Raw genomic sequence first — 21,467 nt, 5'->3', positions numbered from 1 at the left:
GGCTCTGCCTTTTTGCTAGTTAGGAATGCACAAAGAACTCAGTGTTGTGATTATTTCCGTTTTATATTGTCTTACTGGGGCCGTTGCTGCACAGGGGATTATAGGGCTCAGCCGTCATAGATTTTACACTATTCACAGATTAATTTATTCCATCACTTTACTTTACACAGTCCAAAAATTCATCCTTCCTTTACGCGCGTGTCCTATTGCTTAGCAGAATAAGATTGCTACTAATTCTGCTAATATAACTTCTATATCTATATATATCATTGAGTAAAAAAGAAATTCTTTACATTACTTTGCTTTCATACAGACAGACGTGGGTTTGCTTTTCCTTTGTATTTCTATTTTTTTGTACCATCACTTCAGAGTACGTTTTAAGTCGCATATCAGAAGCCTCAGTGAGCAGCTATGAGCTTCAGTAGCAAAATAAATTCAATACATGGACTCGAACTGACTCGTATGTAAAAGAAGTAAAAGTATATGACAAAGCCCCTTCCATAAAAGCTACAAAGCAGGTCTAAAAACCAGTGGTGTCATCCTCCTTTTGGAAACCCCAGAGCCAAGCGTACGGAGACGCTGCTCTACAGACGGGGGGCGTGTGATGCATTCCAGGAGGCTGCATTAGAAGGGAAGATCCGGGAAACGTGAGCGGGACCCTGGGGATCCCATTAGCTCCTGCAGCAAACTCTGCCCGCTGGAGCTGTAACGAGTTTTTATGCATACCAGGGCTGAGAAAGTCAGCACAGAGATATTTTGGTACTTGTTACATAAAAAAAAACCAAACCCCAAAACCCACTCATCTATTCTATATGTACCGCTTTAATTAGGCTTTTCAATCAATAAAAAGCGTCTTACCGGAAAGGTGTCCCTGGTCAATTAGTTACACCTAGTGAAGGCATATATGGCGCTTTTCTCGTTCTTATTGTTGTTATTCATGAATTAAAGCGTCCCACGGTGCAGAATTATAAATGAGAGTGCCTGGCTGTGTAAATGGATTTCCACATGGCTTCACGCTGATCTGTCTGGTTGAATAAGCTTTATGGGAAGTTGGCCGTAGGAGCTACTTCTGCAGCTAAATAGTCAAGTAGCACCTAGAGCTAGGGGGGGGTGGGGGGGTGGGGAAGACAGTAAAATAGTGGTTTGTTACTTTTTAGAAAGTATCGTTGATTTTGCTAAACGCGAACAGCTCTTCAAAAAAACTGTCTTCCTTGCAAAACCATCCTTGATAACTCAGAGTGGAAAATAGATTTCTTGGATCTGTATGATGTTGTCCTTTGGGAAAAAAAATCAGTCGATGAAGCTGAAACGCCTGCTCATTTAAGGTCTTTTAGTATCAAGGTCTGTTGCAGAGCTCAGTGAGAGACCCTGAAGTAAGGATGGAGAAAGGGACCTCATCACTTTGTGGCTTGCTGGAAAGTTCATAGAAGCATAGAATTATAGAATGTGTTGGGCTGGAAGAGACCTCTAAAGGCCATCTAGTCCAACCCCCCTGCAGTCAGGAGGGACATCTTCAACTAGATCAGGTTGCTCAGAGCCTCATCCAGCCTGGCCTTGAATGTCTGCAGGGATGGGGCCTCCACCACCTCTCTGCGCAACCTGTTGCAGTGTCTCACCACCCTCAGTGTAAAGAACTTCTTCCTAATGTCTGATCTAAACCTGCCCTGCTCTAGTTTAAACCATTGCCCCTCGTCCTATCGCTACACACCCTTGCAAACAGCCCCTCCCCACCTTTCCTGTAGGCCCCCTTCAGGTGCTGGAAAGTTCTCTAAGGTGTTCCCGGAGCCTTCTCTTCTCCAGGCTGAACACCCCCAACTCCCTCAGCCCGTCTTCATAGGAGAGGTGCTCCAGCCCTCTGATCATCTTCAAGTTGAAACATTTAAACCATCTTTTTCCCCTTTTCCCATGACAGCTGGAGGTCTGTGGAAGGAAGAGGATAACTTCCGCCTGGCTTTAGGTGTTAGCACTACCTTGGGTGGTAATGGAGCAATGAAAGAGCCAATGCTTATTGCAGAGGTAGAGCTGGGCATGTCTGCTGGAGAATCAGTGAATTCAAGAGAGCTGAAGTCTTAGCAGAGCTTTCTACCAGCAGCGGCAGAGATGCTTTCCTCTCTTCTTTTCCAGGGATATCAATGTATAGTGCTTTATAGCTTTCACAAATGTTGTGAGGCATAATAATTGCTTATTGTCTGCTTCAGCTTTCTTTTTAGAAAAGGCATTATATGTGTGCTTCTTTTTATTATTTTAACAAGCAGACATTATCTGGCAGTCTTGTATCCTTAGAGCGATATTTTCTTTCAAATAGAGTGTGAAATCTCTTCTGTATTTTCCAATCATTCCTAAAATACTCAGCCCTGTTACAGTTTTCAAACGTGTGTCTCTTTAGGATACCAACTGCTGGCTTTAATAATTCATTTAAACCTTTCCCCCCTATGAATAATCAAACTAGTTCTAAGCTTGGGCAGATCATCTTGAAAATCAACCCCAAGTTCTGCCCTGTAGGTTTATGTTTTCGTGGCCACTCGTTGTATTTGTTTTTTTTACCGACTAGCCAAGCCACACTGCTTCCCAAGATCATTTTTCAGGGTGAACACCGGAACGTGTGTATTTTTCCAATGAGAAGCATGAAAGAGGGTCTTTCATCAGAAGGACCGTCAAAGGGATGCTTGTCCAGCCTTGACGGCTTCAAGAAACACAGCAACTTGCGGGACGTATTTACAGATTCTTCCACAAGGCTATTGGCAGTGTTCCTTGTCGGACCCCAGGAGGCACAGGTATTGCCGCCGGGGATTTAACTCTGTTCTTGGGACCTTTTCTCTTTTTGCCCTAATACCGCAAAGACACGTACAATTCTTCTGGCCGATTTTTTGTTCAGTAGCAGCAGAGCAATTCCTCCCTTCCCAAAATACAGGCCCCTGGTGCTGCCCTGCCTGTATCGCAGGAGACTGGTTTCCACATTGGGGAGTCTCTCGTAGATGCCTCATCTCTTTATTATTTTCTTTTTTCCCCATTGCTTTTTTAATGGTCGCCCAGGCTGGCTTCTTCATTTATCAGTGCCCTTCCAAACTAGGGCAGTATTAAGATACTTCCTTTAATTGGTATACTCAGTTTCCTTGTTCTTGGGGCTCCTTTAGGCAACAACTTAGAACTGATTTGTAGGTCTCTTTAAAATGGGAGTATCTTACTTTGCTCATTACTCTTAGACACGAGGTTTCTTGGTGATCTTGGCACACCAGTGAGGTGATGCGTCCCAGGCTGAATCTCACACCCCCATGAGAAGTTTGGGTTATTTTCTCCTTTTCCTTTCACAAATAATTGGAGACATTTTACTTCAACTCTTTTTGTGTTCCTTGCATTGAATTAGTTGTTTGAGCAACTAAATTTTAGGCTTCTGACCCGCGTTAGACCCTTCTTGGTTTTCCATTAATCTCACCTGACACACGTCACTCTCCATCAAACTCAAAATAGTACTTGAAAGTATTTTTTGTGGCTTTCAAATTGCTCTGAATAGATTCTTCCTAAACTACTTTGAGGAACTGTTTCAGCTTTCATCTTTTATATGGACGTTCAATACTATAATAAATACAATTTCTTAAGTAGTTTGTGAGCTCTTGCTCATACAAGGTGAGTTTAATTAAAAACCTAGAAAAACTTCTGTATCATAGGAATGTAAGAAGAGTAGAACTACGTTCATACAGAAGGGATGAATAAGAGATGACATAGTAAAGGTTATGTAAAATAGCGGTTCGCTTAAAAAGAGCATATTAGGACATCTAATTAGCAGGTTTTGTAGTACAGATGATGGGGATGTTTTGAAATTCCAGGGAAGAAGACTGGATACAATTAAAGTCTTTGATAATGCTTAATTAATCCTTGTCACAACTTCTCATTAAGGCCAAGAAGTTACGATCTTCAGAAGAGGACTGAGATATTTTTGTGAGGCAATAGGAAGATTGGGAATTGTGTTAGATAAAAACAAATGACAATACATATCCTCAGCCAAACGCTATGGGCCTTAAATTAATAAAAACACTCAGGCTGGAGTTATTCCTGAATAATTCATTAGAAGACACGTAGTTTTCTTTGAAGTGTTGGGTGAAGGTGGTTGTTGGGGCAGAAGGTTGGATTACTCAGTTCACTCTTCTGGCAAGAAAAGTCCTGGGCTCCTACGTAGTATCTAATACAGATTATCGTGCTTAGCACTGGCTGATAGATGTTGTCAGATCTGAAGTGTAAGGGTATTTTAGGTTGTAAGCCGTATGATGGAGGAATAAGGATGAAATCCTCTCCACTGAAGTCAACCATTGTTTGTCTTGAAGCTTTACAAGGGCCTTGGGGCTCACACGAGTCAGCTAAACTCCGGTTCCCATTTCTTCATACATATTCATTCCTCTCCTGCTGTGATTTGGGATTTTCACAGGGGGAATCGTCCACAGCAAAAGAATCAGAGAAGGGAGACCTCCCTGGGGTGGGCATGGAGGGACCTTGGGGTAGGACCAGCTCTTCGTCTGAATCACATGTATGAACAGCAGGGACAGCCAGCCCACAGCACAAAAGGGAAAGGTCCCCCCTCGACGTCCTTCAGACACCAGGTCCATCCCTGCCTTCAAAGAATAATAACAGCGTAACACGGGGAATGGGATGGATTGATCCTTTTTGATTTTTGGTTTAAATAGACCATTTTGTTGACTCCACAGAGCCCAGTCACTTCACTGGGAGAAGGAGTCACCCCACATTATCCAGCAAAACATACAGAAACCACAGTAAAGCCAATAGTGCATTCTGTTAATTGTCATTAAATATCAACGGTGTTATTCTATTTACTGGTTTCTTACTAAAGATGAAGAGAAAGTGTGGTAGTGATTTCCACTGAGTCATTTCTACAGTACACCTGCAGCGTTTCATGTTGTTTGCCCCAGTTTTTCCTGGATGTCTTCATCACGAATGTTACTACCCCTAAAATTTGGTTCGCTGACTTTTTTAACGCTAGAGGGGATTTTATTCTGGTGAAAAAGAGCAGGACTTGTTAATAACCATTTCCATGGGTTTCTTTTCTTAGTCGTATCTGATCTTATCCAGACACATTTCATTCTTATGCAAAGTGTATACGATTCCTTGAGATGTCCAGGGTCTTCATAGTTTATTGTAGTGAAAGCCGAGCTATTTGGAGAACTTTCATTGAGTCATGTCCTTCCTGCTTTGTTTCCTCCTCGCATAACCTGAATATATTATTAGTCCCCACTGAGACCAGGGCTTAAACAGCAGCCAAAACCAGTTCTTTAAAAAGCAATACAATTCTGAGACTTGCGCGTTAATCTGTTTTGGAATGTTTTATCCACTTAGTATGAAAAAATGCCTGTTTTTGTAAGTCTGCAGCAATCTTGATTCCAGACTGTGACACGGGACCAGCTTGTACTTTGAGTACTAGGAAAGTGCAAATGGTGTGGTGTTTTCAGAAGAAAAAGGGCTTCTTGTTTGTACAAAGAGGAGACTGTTCTACCTGTATCTGCACCCTGTGTAGGTGAGCATCCAGCCTCACCTGCCAGGAGGCTTGGGAGATGGGTTGGAGGTGGCATGCACGTATCAGCATCCTCCTACGAGGGGTTTCACGATTGCTAGCTCTCTTTAATGATGAATAATCCCAGATACATGTGCAAGGGCATCTCTTGCTCTAAACACTCCGGTGCAGTCGTGCCAAAGTGTTGAGAATTTCCTTACCTGACGTCCTCAGTGTAAGTCTCTGGGGTGAAGGGGGAAAGGCTGGGGTGGGTTGAGCATGGTGATAAGTGCGCCCTTTGCTGCAGCATCCATGGCAAAGCAGAGGGTCTTTGTGATTGAAAAGTCCTGCACATCCAAGTAAGAAATTAATTTTATCTGTGTCCTAAGAAGAGCTCGAGTGCTGAAGCAGTTGTTGCCTTTGAACAGCAGTTACCTTCATTCCACCACGTGAGTGATAGAGCCCAGGAGCTGCCGCGCAATGGGGGTTTGTAATGTAATACGGACATTTTTGACATCAAAATTCAAGTTGGTCAAGCTCAGAGAGGGCGACAGGGTAAAAATGTGAAAGGTGAAAGTCAAGTCAAAATCTGGCTCTACCTGCTTCAGGTCGTAGTGATACAGTGATAATTTCAGGTGCTCCCAGAAGTGTGTATCTGTCCTCTGCTTTAAAGACCATTATCACATGGGTGGTCCACAGAGAGGTACGTGGAATGATACAACCCCATCCTGCACTTACATCACAATGCAGAGTTGCCACCATGCAGGCAAAAAGAAGGACATGGACCTGTTGGAACAGGTCCAGCAGAGAGCCACGAAGATGATCCGAGGGCTGGAGCCCATCTGCTGTGAGGACAGGCTGAGAGAGTTGGGGTTGTTCAGCCTGGAGAGGAGAAGGCTCCGGGGAGACCTTAGAGCCCCTTCCAGTCCCTAAAGGAGCCTACAGGAAAGCTGGGGAGGGACTCTGGATCAGGGAGTGTAATTATAGGAGTAGGGGTAACGGTTTCAAGCTGAAAGAGGGGAGATTTAGATGAGGTCTGAGGCAGAAATTCTTCACTGTGAGGGTGGTGAGCCCCTGGCCCAGGTTGCCCAGAGAAGCTGTGGCTGCCCCATCCCTGGAGGCGTTCAAGGCCAGGTTGGAGGAGGCTTGGAGCAACCTGGTCTGGTGGGAGGTGTCCCTGCCCAGGGCAGGGGGGTGGAATGAGATGAGCTTTAAGATGCCTTCCAACCCGAATCATTCTATGATTCTATAAAAACCCCTGTTTGTAGCGCAGTTCCACAAGAAGGACCACACTGGTGTGTCCTGCTGCCATCCTGATGCTGCACCCCAAAAATTGACTGCACGGTTTGAAGCGCTGCCGTAATGCCAGCATTGAGCATAACGCCACCCCAAGAGCTGGGCATCCCAGAGCATCCTGCGCTCCATTGTTAGGATTAAGATTAGGCCAGCTGGAAATTTTTTGCCTTTTCTTTTTTTCTATTTAATTCTCCATAATTCCTGTCCCACTCTCAGTGTACCAGGAAAAGCCACAGCTCTGGCCCAAGATTGCAAAAAAAATAATAATATTTTCTGCTGTTTCCGTGGGTATGTTTTAATTTTTTATTGCTAAACATTATTTTTAACCAACTGTCACAGTTTAGGAGCACATGGTTATGAACTGTACTGGAAGGAAAAGCATATTTAGATGTCTATCTATCTCTGCGTGAATGTTGCATCTTTCCTTGTCCAAACATAAAATTATTCTTTTGCACGGTATGAGGTGCAAAATCTCCCTGGGGAGTTACGGGAAAGGACCTACTGAGAAAATGGATAGCATCGGGATGAAGTCGTCATTGTAGCGGTGCCATTGTTGTTAGAAACCTGAAACAGAAACGTCTTAGAATAGAGAAATACATTCTTGCTCCAGCTGTTAAATAAATCCCCTCTGTGTCGCTCCATGCCCTGTCCCCAGACGGGGTCTGCTGGGGTTCATGATTCACGGTATGTCTGGAGGGGTGAAACAATTCAGTCTGCTCCTTTTATTTAGTTAAATGTGCTTTTCATCATCATTTTACACGATACACATGACGAAACGCAAGTAACTGGAAATGACTGTGTTCTCACCGACGGTAATGTGCACAATAATCCCTCCAAAATCAAACCCAAGTGGGAGGATGGGTCAATTTGAGGGGAAATCTTACATCTCATTGCTGCAAGAAGAGCCCTAAGGACATGAAGGTGCCGCTGTTTCCTTGCCTAAGGCAAGATAAACAAACAGTGGGCAGATAAACAAACAGTTATTTGAATAAAATAGTCTAAAAGCAAAAGTGAGGTGATGAATTCTGGCTACAGTGCAAGGCAATAAAAAATTTCAGGTCCAATAACGCCGCCAGCAAGCGCCTGAGCTGAGGGTGATTCACTCGGCGATCCTTGAAAAACTTGGAAAGGCTTCACCAAGCACCTAAAAACTTGGAAAGGTGCTAAAGGATTGCAGGGCCGAATTAGTATTGCATTTCATTTTGGAATAATACACCTATCTGGGCGCCATTCTGGCGGGTTGCTCAGGTTTTAAGGATTTAAAGCATCTTTTAATGTTGTACTGATACAGCTTTGCTGCACTGGCTGTGGTTAAAAGAACATTTTGTGACGGACCTGGCTTTGCAGAAAAGCAACCCATGCTTAAAATCTGTGTTGGGAAGCTGCTTTTTCAACAATGCTATGCAAAATGATGCTTTATTTTCAGGTGCATCTTAGCAGCTGCACCTGAAGGACTTCCCCAGCTGTATTAACGTATAATAGATAATATATTACACACACGTATGTGTTACACGTGTAACACGCGTTCAATATCTTCATCAATGATTTAGACAGCGGCATCAAGTGCACCCTCAGCAAGTTTGTCGATGGCACCAAGCTGAGTGGTGCAGTTGACAGGCCAGAGGGACGGGATGTCATCCAGAGGGACCTGGATGAGCTAGAGGTGGGCCCAAGTAAACTTTATGAAGTTCAACACGGCCAAGTGCAAGGTCCTACACTTGGGTCGGGACAATCCTCGTTATCAATACGGGTTGGGGGATGACGTGATAGAGAGCAGCCCTGAGGAAAAGGACCTGGGGGTACTGGTGGATCAAAAGCTGGACACGAGCACAATGAACATGAGAGCATGAGAACAATGCGCACTCGCAGCCGAGAGGGCCAATCGCATCCTGGGCTGCATCAAAAGAACCAAAAGAAGTCTGCTCTGCTCTGGTGAGACCCCACCTGGAGTCCTGTGTCCAGCTCTGAAGCCCTCAGCACAAGAAGGATATGGACATGTTGGAGCGGGTCTAGAGGAGGCCACGAGGATGATCAGAGGGCTGGAGCCCCTCTGCTGTGAGGACAGGCTGAGAGAGTTGGGGTTGTTCAGCCTGGAGAAGAGAAGGCTCCGGGAACACCTTAGAGAACCTTCCAGCACCTGAAGGGGGCCTACAGGAAAGGTGGGGAGGGGCTGTTTGCAAGGGTGTGTAGCGACAGGACGAGGGGCAATGGTTTAAACTAGAGCAGGGCAGGTTTAGATCAGACATTAGGAAGAAGTTCTTTACACTGAGGGTGGTGAGACACTGGAACAGGTTGCCCAGAGAGGTGGTGGAGGCCCCATCCCTGGAGACATTCAAGGCCAGGCTGGATGAGGCTCTGAGCAACCTGATCTAGTTGAAGATGTCCCTGCTGACTGCAGGGGGGTTGGACTAGATGGCCTTTAGAGGTCTCTTCCAGCCCAACACATTCTATGATTCTGTGATATAACATAATTAATACCTATGTTGCTGTTTCGTACATCTTTTGTCACTTAAAACTTTGCAGTTTCCCCTCTGTTTCACTGCCTTTGCTGTAGGTTGGATCTGAGCCTGAAGTTCAGCATTTTCAGCTGCTGGGTCCACAAAGAAGAAAAGAATCCAAAAACCAAAAACTTTGTCCTTCAGCAGGCTGGGGACACAGCAACAAGAATAAAAAACTAAGAGAATTAAGCCTTGGAGAGGATCAATAATGCATAGTCCCTATTATTCAGTGCAATAAATGGAGAAAATCTGAATTCTTTCTCTAGTCTTTAAGGAAATATCTATTCTGCCCCTACTGACAACAAAGTAATACTGTGTAAGTGATAGCAGTGTGTACAGTAAAGACGAGATAAATAAAAATTGCAGTTTAAAACATGGTGCTATGGTTTCAGAAGGCGACATAGCGAAGCCAATCTGTTGCGAATGTCTTTAAGAGTGCAAAGCCGAGGGGGAGAAAGGCAATCTCCTGGCCTTCCTCATCATCAGACTGAAATTGTGCCCTGCCTTGGAGGGGGGGAGAACACCCAGAGAAGGTCTGAGCCATTGAATCCATCAGGTTTGTGCTGCATCATGAAGGATCTGCACGTATTATCCTTCACGTCCAGAGAAGACACCTTTATCTTGCCTTGCTTTATGTTCCGAGACTTCCCGGCCCATGAGTGAGCCAGCGGACGGGGATAAGCCAGCCGGGTCACAGCTGGTTTGGGGACTCTGTATCCCCAGAGATGTCTTTTCACCTGTTTCAAATGGGATATATTTTCATAGGGTAATGAATAGGAAGGAAATTTCTTTTTGGAAAAACTTCTTTTTGGAAAAGAAGATTGAAATTGTTTATTGAACTTGTTTATTTGCTTAAATGGGTGATTTTGGTGTAGAGAGGGGTCTGAGTCGTATACTGATATGATCGATTTAAAGAATTTCATTCTACTTGTTATCAGAAATTAAGTATTGACCATGGTGAACACTTCAAATTTAAACTTTTATGATAATATCTCCACCCACATCCAGTTATGACCCGTGAAATCTTGATTTTTTTTCGCTTTGGCTCTCGCTGCTCTTCCCTGTTTATCCAGGAGTGTTTTCCTTTGGTTTCATCCCTTGCACCGACTAACTTTCATCTTGAGTTTTGAACTTGGGTGAATCCATTTCTCAAAGGAAGCCTTGCCAGAAAGCGTAAGAAGCTGTGCCTTTGCTGAGGTTAATTTAACCACTTTGTCTTTTAACTGTGTTTTTGTCATCATCTAGTGCCTTTGTTAGGAGCTCACACCAAATCCTCATTTTGATGGGATTCCTCATCTCTAACACCCAATTAAAATATTCTGCAGTGGCTGTGGAATGCCCAGCATCGTCTGAGACCCTCACCTGGAGAGCTATATCATATACTCCATCATTTAAAGGTCTCAGTCCTGGGCATCCCTGTTTTTATCCATGTCTCAGAGTGAATGAGGTGTATATGCAAAAATATGTATTTTATAATATACCTTAGTGTGTGAGTATGCATATCGCTGCCTTGCTACTTTTTTTGCATGCCAGCCCAAAATCTCGTTGTCTTCTAGGACATCAGAGAATAAGATGTTCTCCTGAAATCATGCTTCACAGAAAATTTTACCCCCAGCCTCCAACACTCACTCTTTGCAGAGGGATGAACACCTCTCTCTCTATCTGATATGACTCAGTTATTCACGGCGGAGTTGACTTTGTGGTATACAACCCATCTACATATTTTTCATCTTGGGGCACTCATAAATTTATCTCTTTGAAGTTGTTAATATCATAAAATCTTACCGAGTTCATACTGTTCCTTCAGTAACCCTCTAATACCTTTACAGAGGATTTTAAGCATAACAGGAGATGATGCTCACACCTGATTATAAGGGTGTTATTGACATTTAAAGCTCCACTGTGATTAGCCATTATTAAAACATCTGTTTATCATTAGGCAGGGTAAATGTGAATATAAAGCATGAGCAGTGATTATAATTAGCCGGGCAGAAGTGCATTGTCTGCACTTCACTTTTCCTGAGCTGCGTCGCCCTTGTTAGTACAGTTAGTTAGTACACAGCTGTCTATGTATAATTGGGGGATATATATTAAACCCCCATATAATAAAGTATATATTATACATTATGTGACATATACGCTATATATAAAATTATAAATAATCTTTATGTATATGTATGTAATTATATTATATATATTCATATCTATAAATATAGTTATATATATATTCATATCTATATAGTGTTGTGTGTATATATATTCATATCTATAAATATAGTTGTGTGTGTGTGTGTGTATATATATATATGTGTATATATATATATAACCTGGCTTACTACAGGTACTTTCAGGGGAATGTGACTTGTTCTAGGCTGGTTAAGGAAACCTCTGGTCCCAGGTTCCCATGAAGATTGTCAGCTGTGGAGATTTGTTTTTAACAGAACCCTTTCTAGCAGCATTAAACGGATCTTCATTTTCCTTGAGAGGTACTAAATTACACTTGCCATTTACCTAAGTGCATCAAGAGACCGAGGGAGAGCCTGCCTAGCGCGGGCCGTGCAGGAGTGATTCTTTCTGGTCTTTGGGGACCGATATCAAATATGATGTAGTGCTTCGTAAAACATCTGGGCATCAGAGGAGAATAAGTAAGTGTTTGCTGCTTATCTGGCTCCGTGGTACCCACATGAACCTCAGAGATCGATAGTGTCTTCTCGGCTCTATCTGAACCCATTGTGGGAAGAAGAATCCACTGAGCACCGTCATAGTTCACTGAGTATGTGAAAAATAAAGAGTTAGCTGATTGCCGTCTGTCACTGATTTACGGCATAATGACGTAGAGCCTATCAATGCATCTGAGGGGCCAAGGATGGGGACTGTGCCATTGGGAGACTGTGCTCTTGAATGCTGTGACTCCAACAGGAGTTTGGTCCCAGTTGTCGATCAACCATGTCCGTTAAGGACCAGCTGGCCAGGATTGGTTCTGGGATGAAACCTTTTATTTTTCACAGCTACTTGTTTGCCTAAGATGATGAATCCATTAAAATACCTTGGGAAGCAGCAGCAGATAGAGTTATTTACAGGAAGGTTGTGCTGTCTTTCAGAATTGCATGAGACGATAGGACAGAAAGGTGAATTTAAGTATTTGCCATCTTCTGAGCTTACTCAACGAGTGGTGTCAGCTTAACAGTCGTGCCTTTGCTCCAAAGACTGTATGAAAGAAATATAGGTGACAATGTGAATTTTACTCTAAAGGATGGCTGTACTTTGGAAAAAATACTTTTGATGACCTAATAAGATGTGTTCATGACAGGACACTGGGTTGCTGTTGGATACTTTAGTCCAAACAAACAAAAAAAAAGACACCCAACCCGCATTTCATTCATTATTTTCCCATTCAATACATGTTTTTGCTAAAATATTCAATTATCGGTGTTCTTGCTGTTCATGACTAAGCAAGTCGCCTTTGTACCTTGTGTGACAATCACACATCCCACTGAATACAAACCATCCTCAAATGGCCGGGCTGGCTGAAATCACCTACGTTTGGTCACCTAGATAGAAAGCGTCTACTTTATGAGGTAGTATTTACCTGCTCTTGGTGAATTTACTGGGATTTTTCTGTGGTTTTATTGACTTGATGGCAACCTTCGTCAGCAGCAGCAGGAGACCATCCTTTTTATTGAGTTCCCCCCACCCCATTGAATAATATTCAGTTTTTCCTCTAGGATAGAGCTCATCTAAAAATCAATTAAAACTCCTATTTTGCAGAAGACAGTAAAAACCCAGCAAAATAGAGATCCCATTTGTATTTATTGTCTCTTCCGCTCTGAAGAAAGTGGAAGACTAATTTATTTTTTTTTACAGAAATCTCTCATACTAAAGCTATAGGTCATTCTTTCCCATCAGTTTGATTATAAAACTAAAAACGCTTCTCGAAAAGGAGTTTCTGTCTTGAAAATGAGAAGAGGCTCTAAATGATGGGATGCGTTCCCTTAGATCTGCAATGCAATTTGAGAAGAAAAATTTGAATTTGCACTTCGAAGGCTTTGCATCTTGCAAATGCAGTTAGGGATAAAAATTCATAAAGCGGGGTGTGTGTGAACTAAAGGACCAGCAAATTAAAGCAAAGTCATTTCTTGGTTTTTTTTTTATTCCTGAGAATATTTGTAAATATTTTGCTGAAAGTCTTTTTGCCCATTTCTGTTTCCTGCAGTGAAAGGGGATATGGGGATGAAATTTCTTGCAATTACTCTCTGAAAAAAACCCAACACTTTAATTCATGTACAGAGGTCTTCAGAGTAGTTTTGTTTAACTAAACTGTTTCTCTAAGGAGAAACTCTATTAGAAACCGTATGTAGGCAAACATGATCCTGTTTTCTTTGAGCGTCTGTACTTTATGCAATGGGAATCTGTTATGTTTGGGTTTACAACAGGATTTTGCTTCTGAAATGCCTGGTATAGTGTGTGATGCATGACATTGGCACCTTGGAATTTATCGGAGACCGGAAAACTAAAGTTGGAAAAAAAATGATTCAAAACATCCAGAATTGGTACACGTTCAATAATTAGGATGTGTAACAGGACTCGGTTCTGGAAAACCTGGTCAAGGAGAAATTTGTCATGTACTTTGGGAGTAGGATGAAACCTTAGTGAACTTTCCTGTCTCTGAAATAGGATAATGCGCTAAAAATTTCCCCGGGTCCCTTGGTGTCGTAGGCAATGACGTGTCCCAGGTTACGACGACCTGACCCCCTGTTTCTTGCTTGCTTTCAGCCTGCATTGATTTCTTCTCATCTCACAGTTGCTTTTAGGCAATCTTTCCAAAATCTCATGTACTACAGCTGAAATTTCGGATAATTTCGGATTGTTTCCGTGCATGCTTAGCCCATCGTCCAGTGGATGAGTTTTATGTTACTGTTTCGAAGTGTGTACCCATTTTCATGCTTTCTCATGAATGAATTCGTTTTCCTCTGCAGTCACAACAGGTTTTTCAAATTTTGACGTTTTGCTAATTACATTTTCCCCTTGTCTTGTTTTTTCCAGCTCTCGTAAATGTGAAACTTTGGGCTATTGATCGGCAATGTTTTCAAACAATAATGATGAGGACAGGCCTCATCAAGCATACTGAGTATATGGAATTTTTAAAAAGGTATGACACTTGTTTACTTTATCAAAAAATACAGTGAAACTGCCGTCCTCATCTTTTGCCTTTTTTTTTTTTGTGAGTGCAGTGTTTGTTTTGTTTCCTTCTTTTCTCTCCTTATTTCTTTGCTGTTTAACCATCTGTAAGCCATATCCTCCATCCCCAGGAGGGATCTTGCCTTGGTTTAGTTTTCTTGCCGTGGTTTAGTTTTGTTCCCGTTTTGAGTTATTCATTGGCAAAGAGTCACACAGCCAAGGTGTAAGAGAAAAAGCTTTAATATGAGTCATTCAAAGTGTCCCTTATTAAAGAAAATACCCATTAAAACAAAAAAAAACACTCTCCCTAGAGAAAAATCTGGCTTGTAAACTTTTACGGAAAGAAGCAAGTCCATTCAAAGTGTGTTCTTATGCTTCTAGAGGTAAAACATAAGTTTGTAGAGAAGCAAAAGCTGTAGGTTGCGGTAAATAAGGCTTAGAGAAGGAAGAAGAAAGACATAAAGCCAAATCTTTCACTCCTTAAATTTGACTCTCAAGCTTTCCTTGGGTTCGTGCTGCTATCTCAAACTGGAACAAATGCTCCTTGCCAAAGCGGTGTCTAATATCCCAGTAATTCAAATGCACCACAGCGGTGAAGAACAGGCTACATTTCATGTCAGCAAAATAATCCCAAAGGGAAGCATAATGTCACCGGATCCTAGAGAAAGAAATTGCCCAAGTCGATGTGATACCATCATTACTACGATGTTCCTACACCAGGCTTGTCCCAGATCAAACACTCCCAGCTGCATCATTTCCCCCAGAACTGACACCCCTCATGGTGCAGAAGTGGTGTGAGGGGTAAAATTATACCCAAGAGATGATTTCTCTTGATGGTGGATGTGGATGGGATCAAAATCCTTCAGGTTTGGGCTCCCGTTCACCTTTCTCCAGGGGGAAGCCGCACTTGATTGCTTTCTTTTTTCTTTTGGATGTGGCTAATTTTCAGCATAGGGAAATGTTTTAGCCGTTACCGCTTCATTTCCAGAGGTTGCTTCTTTTTTCCAAAGAGTTTTTTTGTGGAAATGCGCTGTTGTAAGATCTGGAAGATCTTACAGCTTGCAAAATAGCGGCCTGAGTAATGATACAGCCCCTTAAAAAGGATGTTTTGGATGAAAAATAAATCCCACACAGCCATATCAGATGACAGGTTACGGGTCTCCCTAGTGTAGGCATGCAAATTTTTATCCTGCCATGTCATGTGCTTGCTCTACTTTTGTTTCTGACCTGCTTTTTTTAATTTCTTTTCAAACATAAGCCTTCTAAAATTGGAAAAACGTGCACAGTACATTCACTTGGGCATTAAAGTCAAGGAGCAGCCTGTATTCCGTCAGCTTTAAATCAGTTTTTCTCCAGTTGGCATGGGAGGAAAAAGAGACTTAGAAAAATAATAATAATAATATATAAAAAAACCTTATATAATATAATAAAATATAGATAGAAAAAATAATAAACAGTATACTAACTAAATCTCTGTGATGATATTGTTGGGCAGTCACAAAACTGGGCTGCGCCCCAGGGTGACCACAGTCCTGTGGTCTGCTGGCAAGGCTTTAGGGATGGGGCAGGGCAAGTGGAGCCGGGAAGGGGATCCCATGGGACCGACAGCCTGGACACGAGCGCGGCTGTACCGCAGCTCAGCCAGGACCATGGGCGAGGAATTACTTGAAGCTCAGGCGCCATTAGTCGCTTCCGTGTGGGAGCAGAGACCTGTCCAGCTCACCACACTGGTTCTTGGCCGGGTTGACATCCCACCTCCTGGCCTCTCCTTGTGCCCAGGAGTTTCACCTGCAATTCTTTTCAGTCATGAGTAAAAGTGATAATAATAAAATAACGAAACTAAAATAATTGGCCAGGTAGCACGACCTCTGATGAGGACAAGGTGTTTCCCTGGAGAAGACCAGGAGCTCCATGGAGATGTTCTCCTGCTCAGAGGTGACATGAAAGTGTAGTCATCAAAGTCTGGCTTTTTCCAGGTGTCTCAGTTTATGAGTATTAACAAGCAACCTCAGGAGAGAAAACAAAAGCTGTTGCCATACCGAAAGGGTTGAAAAAATCATAAATTCAAATGTTAACAAGCGTTGGCCTTTCTTGTGCACCAGTGAATGAAACCGAAAAATGAATATAAGATCAGTTCTGGGGGTTAGAGCTTCTGGCTCTCTTTCAAGGCAGAAACTATGCACACTTTAAGCTCTTAAGCTTTGAGCTTTAATAGAGATTTTCTAGAAGATTGTCAAGATTAATTTGGATGCAGGTTCCACAGAGCCTGCCCAGCTTTAATTTTAAAGCAAATAGTGTGAGGAAGAAACTGAGAAGCATTTTCTCACACTGTCTGAGGTTCTTGGACACAGCCTATTACAGTGTGTTGAGATGCGTATTAATGCTCATTAGAAGGCCAAAGGCAAGCAAATATTTTTTTTTTCTTTAAATCTTGACAGTTTGAACTGAGGAAAAGATTTCTTCCTAAGCGACAGTTGTAGCATGGCACAGAGAGCTGTAGGAAGGTCATTGCAAAGTATCTGCCCATCGTGTCTTCCAGGTGGGCTCTGCGCATCAATAGCTATCTCAAGCTCAACTTGAATCCCGTTTATTACATTAAATGCTTATTTTTAAGGATGCTTTCCTTCTAAATCTCTTTAAAGAAAAAATAGGTTAAGTCTTCAAAACAAGGAGTATGTCAATTGTTGCCCTTATTCTTTGTTCTTTTTTTTTTTCTTGCCTCTATCTATAAACGAATGAAAATGCCCTCGTTAAGAAACCAGGTGAAATAGAAACAAAGGTTTAAATGGTACCTGTTCACAGAAAAGCCAGCAGGGTTGGAGAGCGTTATTTTCTGCTGACATTGGTCTAAAAAAATTTACCCTTTCTCATCTTGTCATTAGTCACAATAACGTAATGGTCATTGTCCTCAAGAACTTATTTTCACCTATGAACAAAATGCAAGAGAAATTAGGCTTTGGGGGGTGAAATAAGACTATTCATGTATTCTCACTTGCTGGAAATAAGTGCAGTCTGAGCGCGGGTATCACCGGGGCTCCTTGTAGTCATTGTACGAGTTATCACCCCACAACCAGTGTGGTGGTTTTGATGTGTTTTTCCGCAGAAGGAACGTATTGATGACACAGGTCAGCTACTGTTTGCTTAGTTTCAACCTTTTATGTCCGGAGGGTGTGTTGCCCAGTCCTTTCTTCTGAATGCCATAAGAAAACCATCAAAAGGACGCTTCCTGGTTCAGAAATCCAGGTCTACCTTCCTAATGGGTCCTAGGCCAGAAGGCTGTCTCCTGGTTTGCTCCAAGGAGTAGTAGTACACGGTTTTCATGGGCTTATAAAACTTGAGATAACTCTTCTGATTTATATAAATCAACTGCAATATACTGGAGCGATTAAAAGATGGCCTAATTCCCTAGCAGCACCTCCTTCAAGTAAGGAGTGGAAAAACCAGACTGTTTTTTGATCCCTGTGTATGTGCTGAATGACAAATCACAGTAACGATTCCCTTTGAAACGCAAATTTTCGGTATCAGTGTGTGGCCAAAACAATGCTACATCAAACTGGTTAGTAGTGCAGCTAGCAGGGAAAACGTAAAATAAAACATTGTTCTGTAGATTTAGTAAGTCCTTATGGCATAGGGTTTTTTGATTAACATTTTGTCTTTAGTTTTTGCCCAATATAGTGCTTTCTGTATATCATGGAATGTATTTGCTCTTACACCAGCAAGAAAAAGCATCATTCTGCAGGGGAGGTTGCAGCTGTGCTAAAATCAGCTGTACACCTTGCTGCAATGTTCATTGTTATAACATTATAGTTATTTTCTTCTCAAGCCTGTACTCCAAATAATTCCTCTCAGGCAAGATTAGAATATTTCAGTTAAGGAAACAGTTATTTATAAAATAAATTTGCCCAGGAAATAAAAGATGAGGAAAAGCCTTATGCTGGGGCAAGTGTAATAATTTCCTGCTAAATCATAGAACTTTTAAGGAGGGGTAAAAATATCCACTCTTTAAAAAGACCAGAATGCCTTGGAAAAGTAAATATTGAATTTTTTTTACAAAGAACTTCCTAAATGTTCCATAAAAAGAGGCCTTGTGTTCCGGTTCATGGTGTAAACTGTGATTCATCCAAGACCCTGGAACAGATCAGGAGAACAAAATGATGAATCTGTGTCACCTCGGAGGCAGGATCTACCTTCAGAAGTGGAAACTTAAAGAAAGTTCACACACGCACAGTTTTGGGTCTTGTAAATAAAAATTCAGTAGTGCTAATACAGAATTAAAGTAACTTGTTAGCCCGAGCTTTTAACTTAATTTCAAAAAGTCTAATACAGCTGAAAAAAATGCCCACTCTTCAGCCTTTAACATTTTGTCATAGCGCTCTGGCTTGATCCTGAGTCTCCTTGACAGTTTTATCTGACTCCAAATTGGCTTAAGTGGGAAGTTTTGGTCTGGACAGACACGGCAGAACTGATCTGGGTATGTCTAAGCAATGGGAGTTTGTGCACTCGCGGCTTATCTGCGTGGGGAATTATGCTGGTAAAGTTTTTTTTTGGTGTGTAGCCACGTATTTAATTGTGGCACCACGTACTGAAATAGGGCAGAGTGAGCAGCGGGATGATTTTAGAGTGAAGGGTTTGCATTTCATACGAGTCGTTTGTCAGTGAGAAGAAAGCAAATACAAAAATGTGTGAAGCTTTATTAAATGACTGTATCTTTGAAAGATTGCCGACGGTTTCACATGAAATGTTTCCCAAAGTGCATCTTAGGGTGAAATTATGCTGGATAGAAGTGGGAGATAAATTAAGAGAGTTGAGGCAAAGGCAGGAGAGACTTTGGAAAAAGGGAGTTGAGATCGATGCTAAGTTGGTGAAGTACGTACGTTAAGGTTGTTTCAGCTGACTAAATCTGCAAAACGAACTTTGGCTTAAAGAAAACAACTTTTGTGGGCCACTGGAATGTAGAGAAAGCCAACAGAGGGGACAGCAGAGAAAGAGGAAAAGGGAAATTATTTCCATAAGGAAAATAAATGCATCTCTTAATGCAAAGCTAAATATAAGACCAGATGAACTGGTTCAAACCAGGAGCCCATCTAGACTGGCGTCCTTTTCATCTGAAAATGTTGCTCAAGGCCAAAATGGAGAGGACCAGCCCTGCTAGGATGGGTGTACAGTCCAAGATGTTGAAGGTCAAGAGCATCGTCTCGAAGGGTGTTCACAACCCCAAGTGGGTGGGTGGCCATCACCCACCTTGAGGATGTCCGAATTTTCAAACACAGTCCAAGCAGTGTTTCTAGGGTGAGCGAGCAGGATTGTTACATCATGGTCAGGTTCCCTCTGACCTCAGAGGCAGCCAAGAATTCTGTGAAGTTACCTGGCTTTTACTTTTCACTGTGGCTGCCCAGGCTGACGAACACCAGATCAAACGGGCGATCCGTGAACTGTGCTATTGAAAGCTTATGTCTAGATTAGGATCTGCTGGATGGAGCCAGGTAGGCTGGAAACTTTCAAACAGCATCTCACAAGAGATGTAGATGAAATGACAAAACTTGAAAATCAGCTCACCTTCCCCTGCCCCTGCCGTGCCCGATACTGACCCTAATAAGAAGCCCAGGCAAGAGTAAAACCAGGGAGAGGGAATAGATATATAATTTGGCTTCTCTGCAGCTGAGCTGGCTTTCTGACTCCTGTCTGTGGAAAGCTCTGAATCGTTTCTTTCTTCTGAAGCATTCACACGTGACATTTTTCAGCCCTCTCTTTCCTGTTAGCATAACTCAAGCGAGGCGGATCGTATGCCACCCACCATTTTACTCCAATTTGCAGAGCTGTCAAGTCGTATCTTCCTTTCTGCCTCAAGATGCACTGTTCCTCGTATCGCCCTACGCTGCGTGAGCCCCACAGGTCTGCTAAGAGACGGAAGACTGAATGATCTGCATTAGAGCACATCTATTACGTGGCAATTTTAGCTGGAAAGTAGAAGTGGCCAGACTCTTTCCACATCACAAGAAGGATCCAGCTTTGAAGAGCGCACCTGGGAAGGATGGGGGCTCTTTCAGAGCAGACCTCCTCCTAGTTCATTCTTGGCTGAAGTCTACAGCCACCTTGAGTCCACAGTAAGGGCTGAAATCATCCTTTTTTTCATAATTGAGAGCAAAAGGATAGGCAAGAGTGACTATCAAGCATCAACTCATCAAAATCAACTCAGCTTTGAGCACAATTAGATAGATCATTTAGGGAAAATAGACATTTTAGAAAGCCACGCATACCACCATCATCTTTGTGTTTCTCAGCTTGGCATTCTCACTGTTAACGACAAATTGGAGTGCAGAAGAGTGCCACATCCCAGGCTGTAATTCATGCAAAGTGACAGGAATCCTCGTGTGTGTCAACAGGGTGCAGCTAATGAGCTGCCAAGGATCGCGGAGCCCCCCTACCCCTGGGTAAGAGCAAGAGGGAGCAACAGCGGGTTGGAGCTGGGTGGTCAGCCAAGATGGACACAGACACAGCGGGGAAGAGCGTTAATGAGTTACCACAGCAGGGGAGGACGGCAGCAGCCTCCAGGATGCAAACCGGAGAGTAAATAAGATGTCAGGGAGCAAGCTAGGGGTGGCCTAAAGGTAGAAAGAAGGAAAAGGCTCTTGTATTTCCTTGGGCAGGCATGGAAAGGGTTCAGGGATGGTTTTTTACGAGAAGCTGCCTGCAAGGATGCAGACGGTGCAGATACTCAGTGTGCCCACTGGAGCTCTCAGGAGGTCTGTGCACCTCCAGGGCTCATGCTTAAAGTATGAAGACAGTCTGTGATAAGGGTTTTGTGGTGTTTCGGAAGGCTTGCATGGAAAAAAAAGAGACGTGTTTCAGCTTCGGAAATGGCACAAAATCGTGTCTGTTTGGGTTTTACTGCATTGCTTTAAATTCACTTTGCGCTGGGGACTCTTGAGGATGCCTTGAAGGAAGTTTCTGTTCGCGGGCGGCTGAGTGTGAGGAGGTGGTTTCACCGCACCGCGCTG

At 42.7% G+C, this 21,467-nt stretch overlaps 1 protein-coding gene across 2 annotated transcripts in view; it reads left to right on the top strand.

Moving 5' to 3' along the window:
- PRKG1 (protein kinase cGMP-dependent 1) overlaps window positions 1–21,467 on the top strand; it is a 530,384-nt gene that overhangs the window by 312,024 nt on the left and 196,893 nt on the right. For both annotated transcript variants that reach the window (XM_063338936.1, XM_063338937.1), the window contains exon 4: window positions 14,335–14,440. In XM_063338936.1, coding sequence (XP_063195006.1) covers window positions 14,335–14,440 — 106 coding nt within the window. The remainder of the gene's footprint in view (window positions 1–14,334; window positions 14,441–21,467) is intronic.

Source organism: Chroicocephalus ridibundus, chromosome 6, assembly GCF_963924245.1.
Source record: "Chroicocephalus ridibundus chromosome 6, bChrRid1.1, whole genome shotgun sequence".
Classification (NCBI taxonomy): domain Eukaryota; kingdom Metazoa; phylum Chordata; class Aves; order Charadriiformes; family Laridae; genus Chroicocephalus; species Chroicocephalus ridibundus.
Note: the sequence above shows the minus strand (reverse complement) of the source record. Positions and strands in the feature narration are given on the sequence as shown.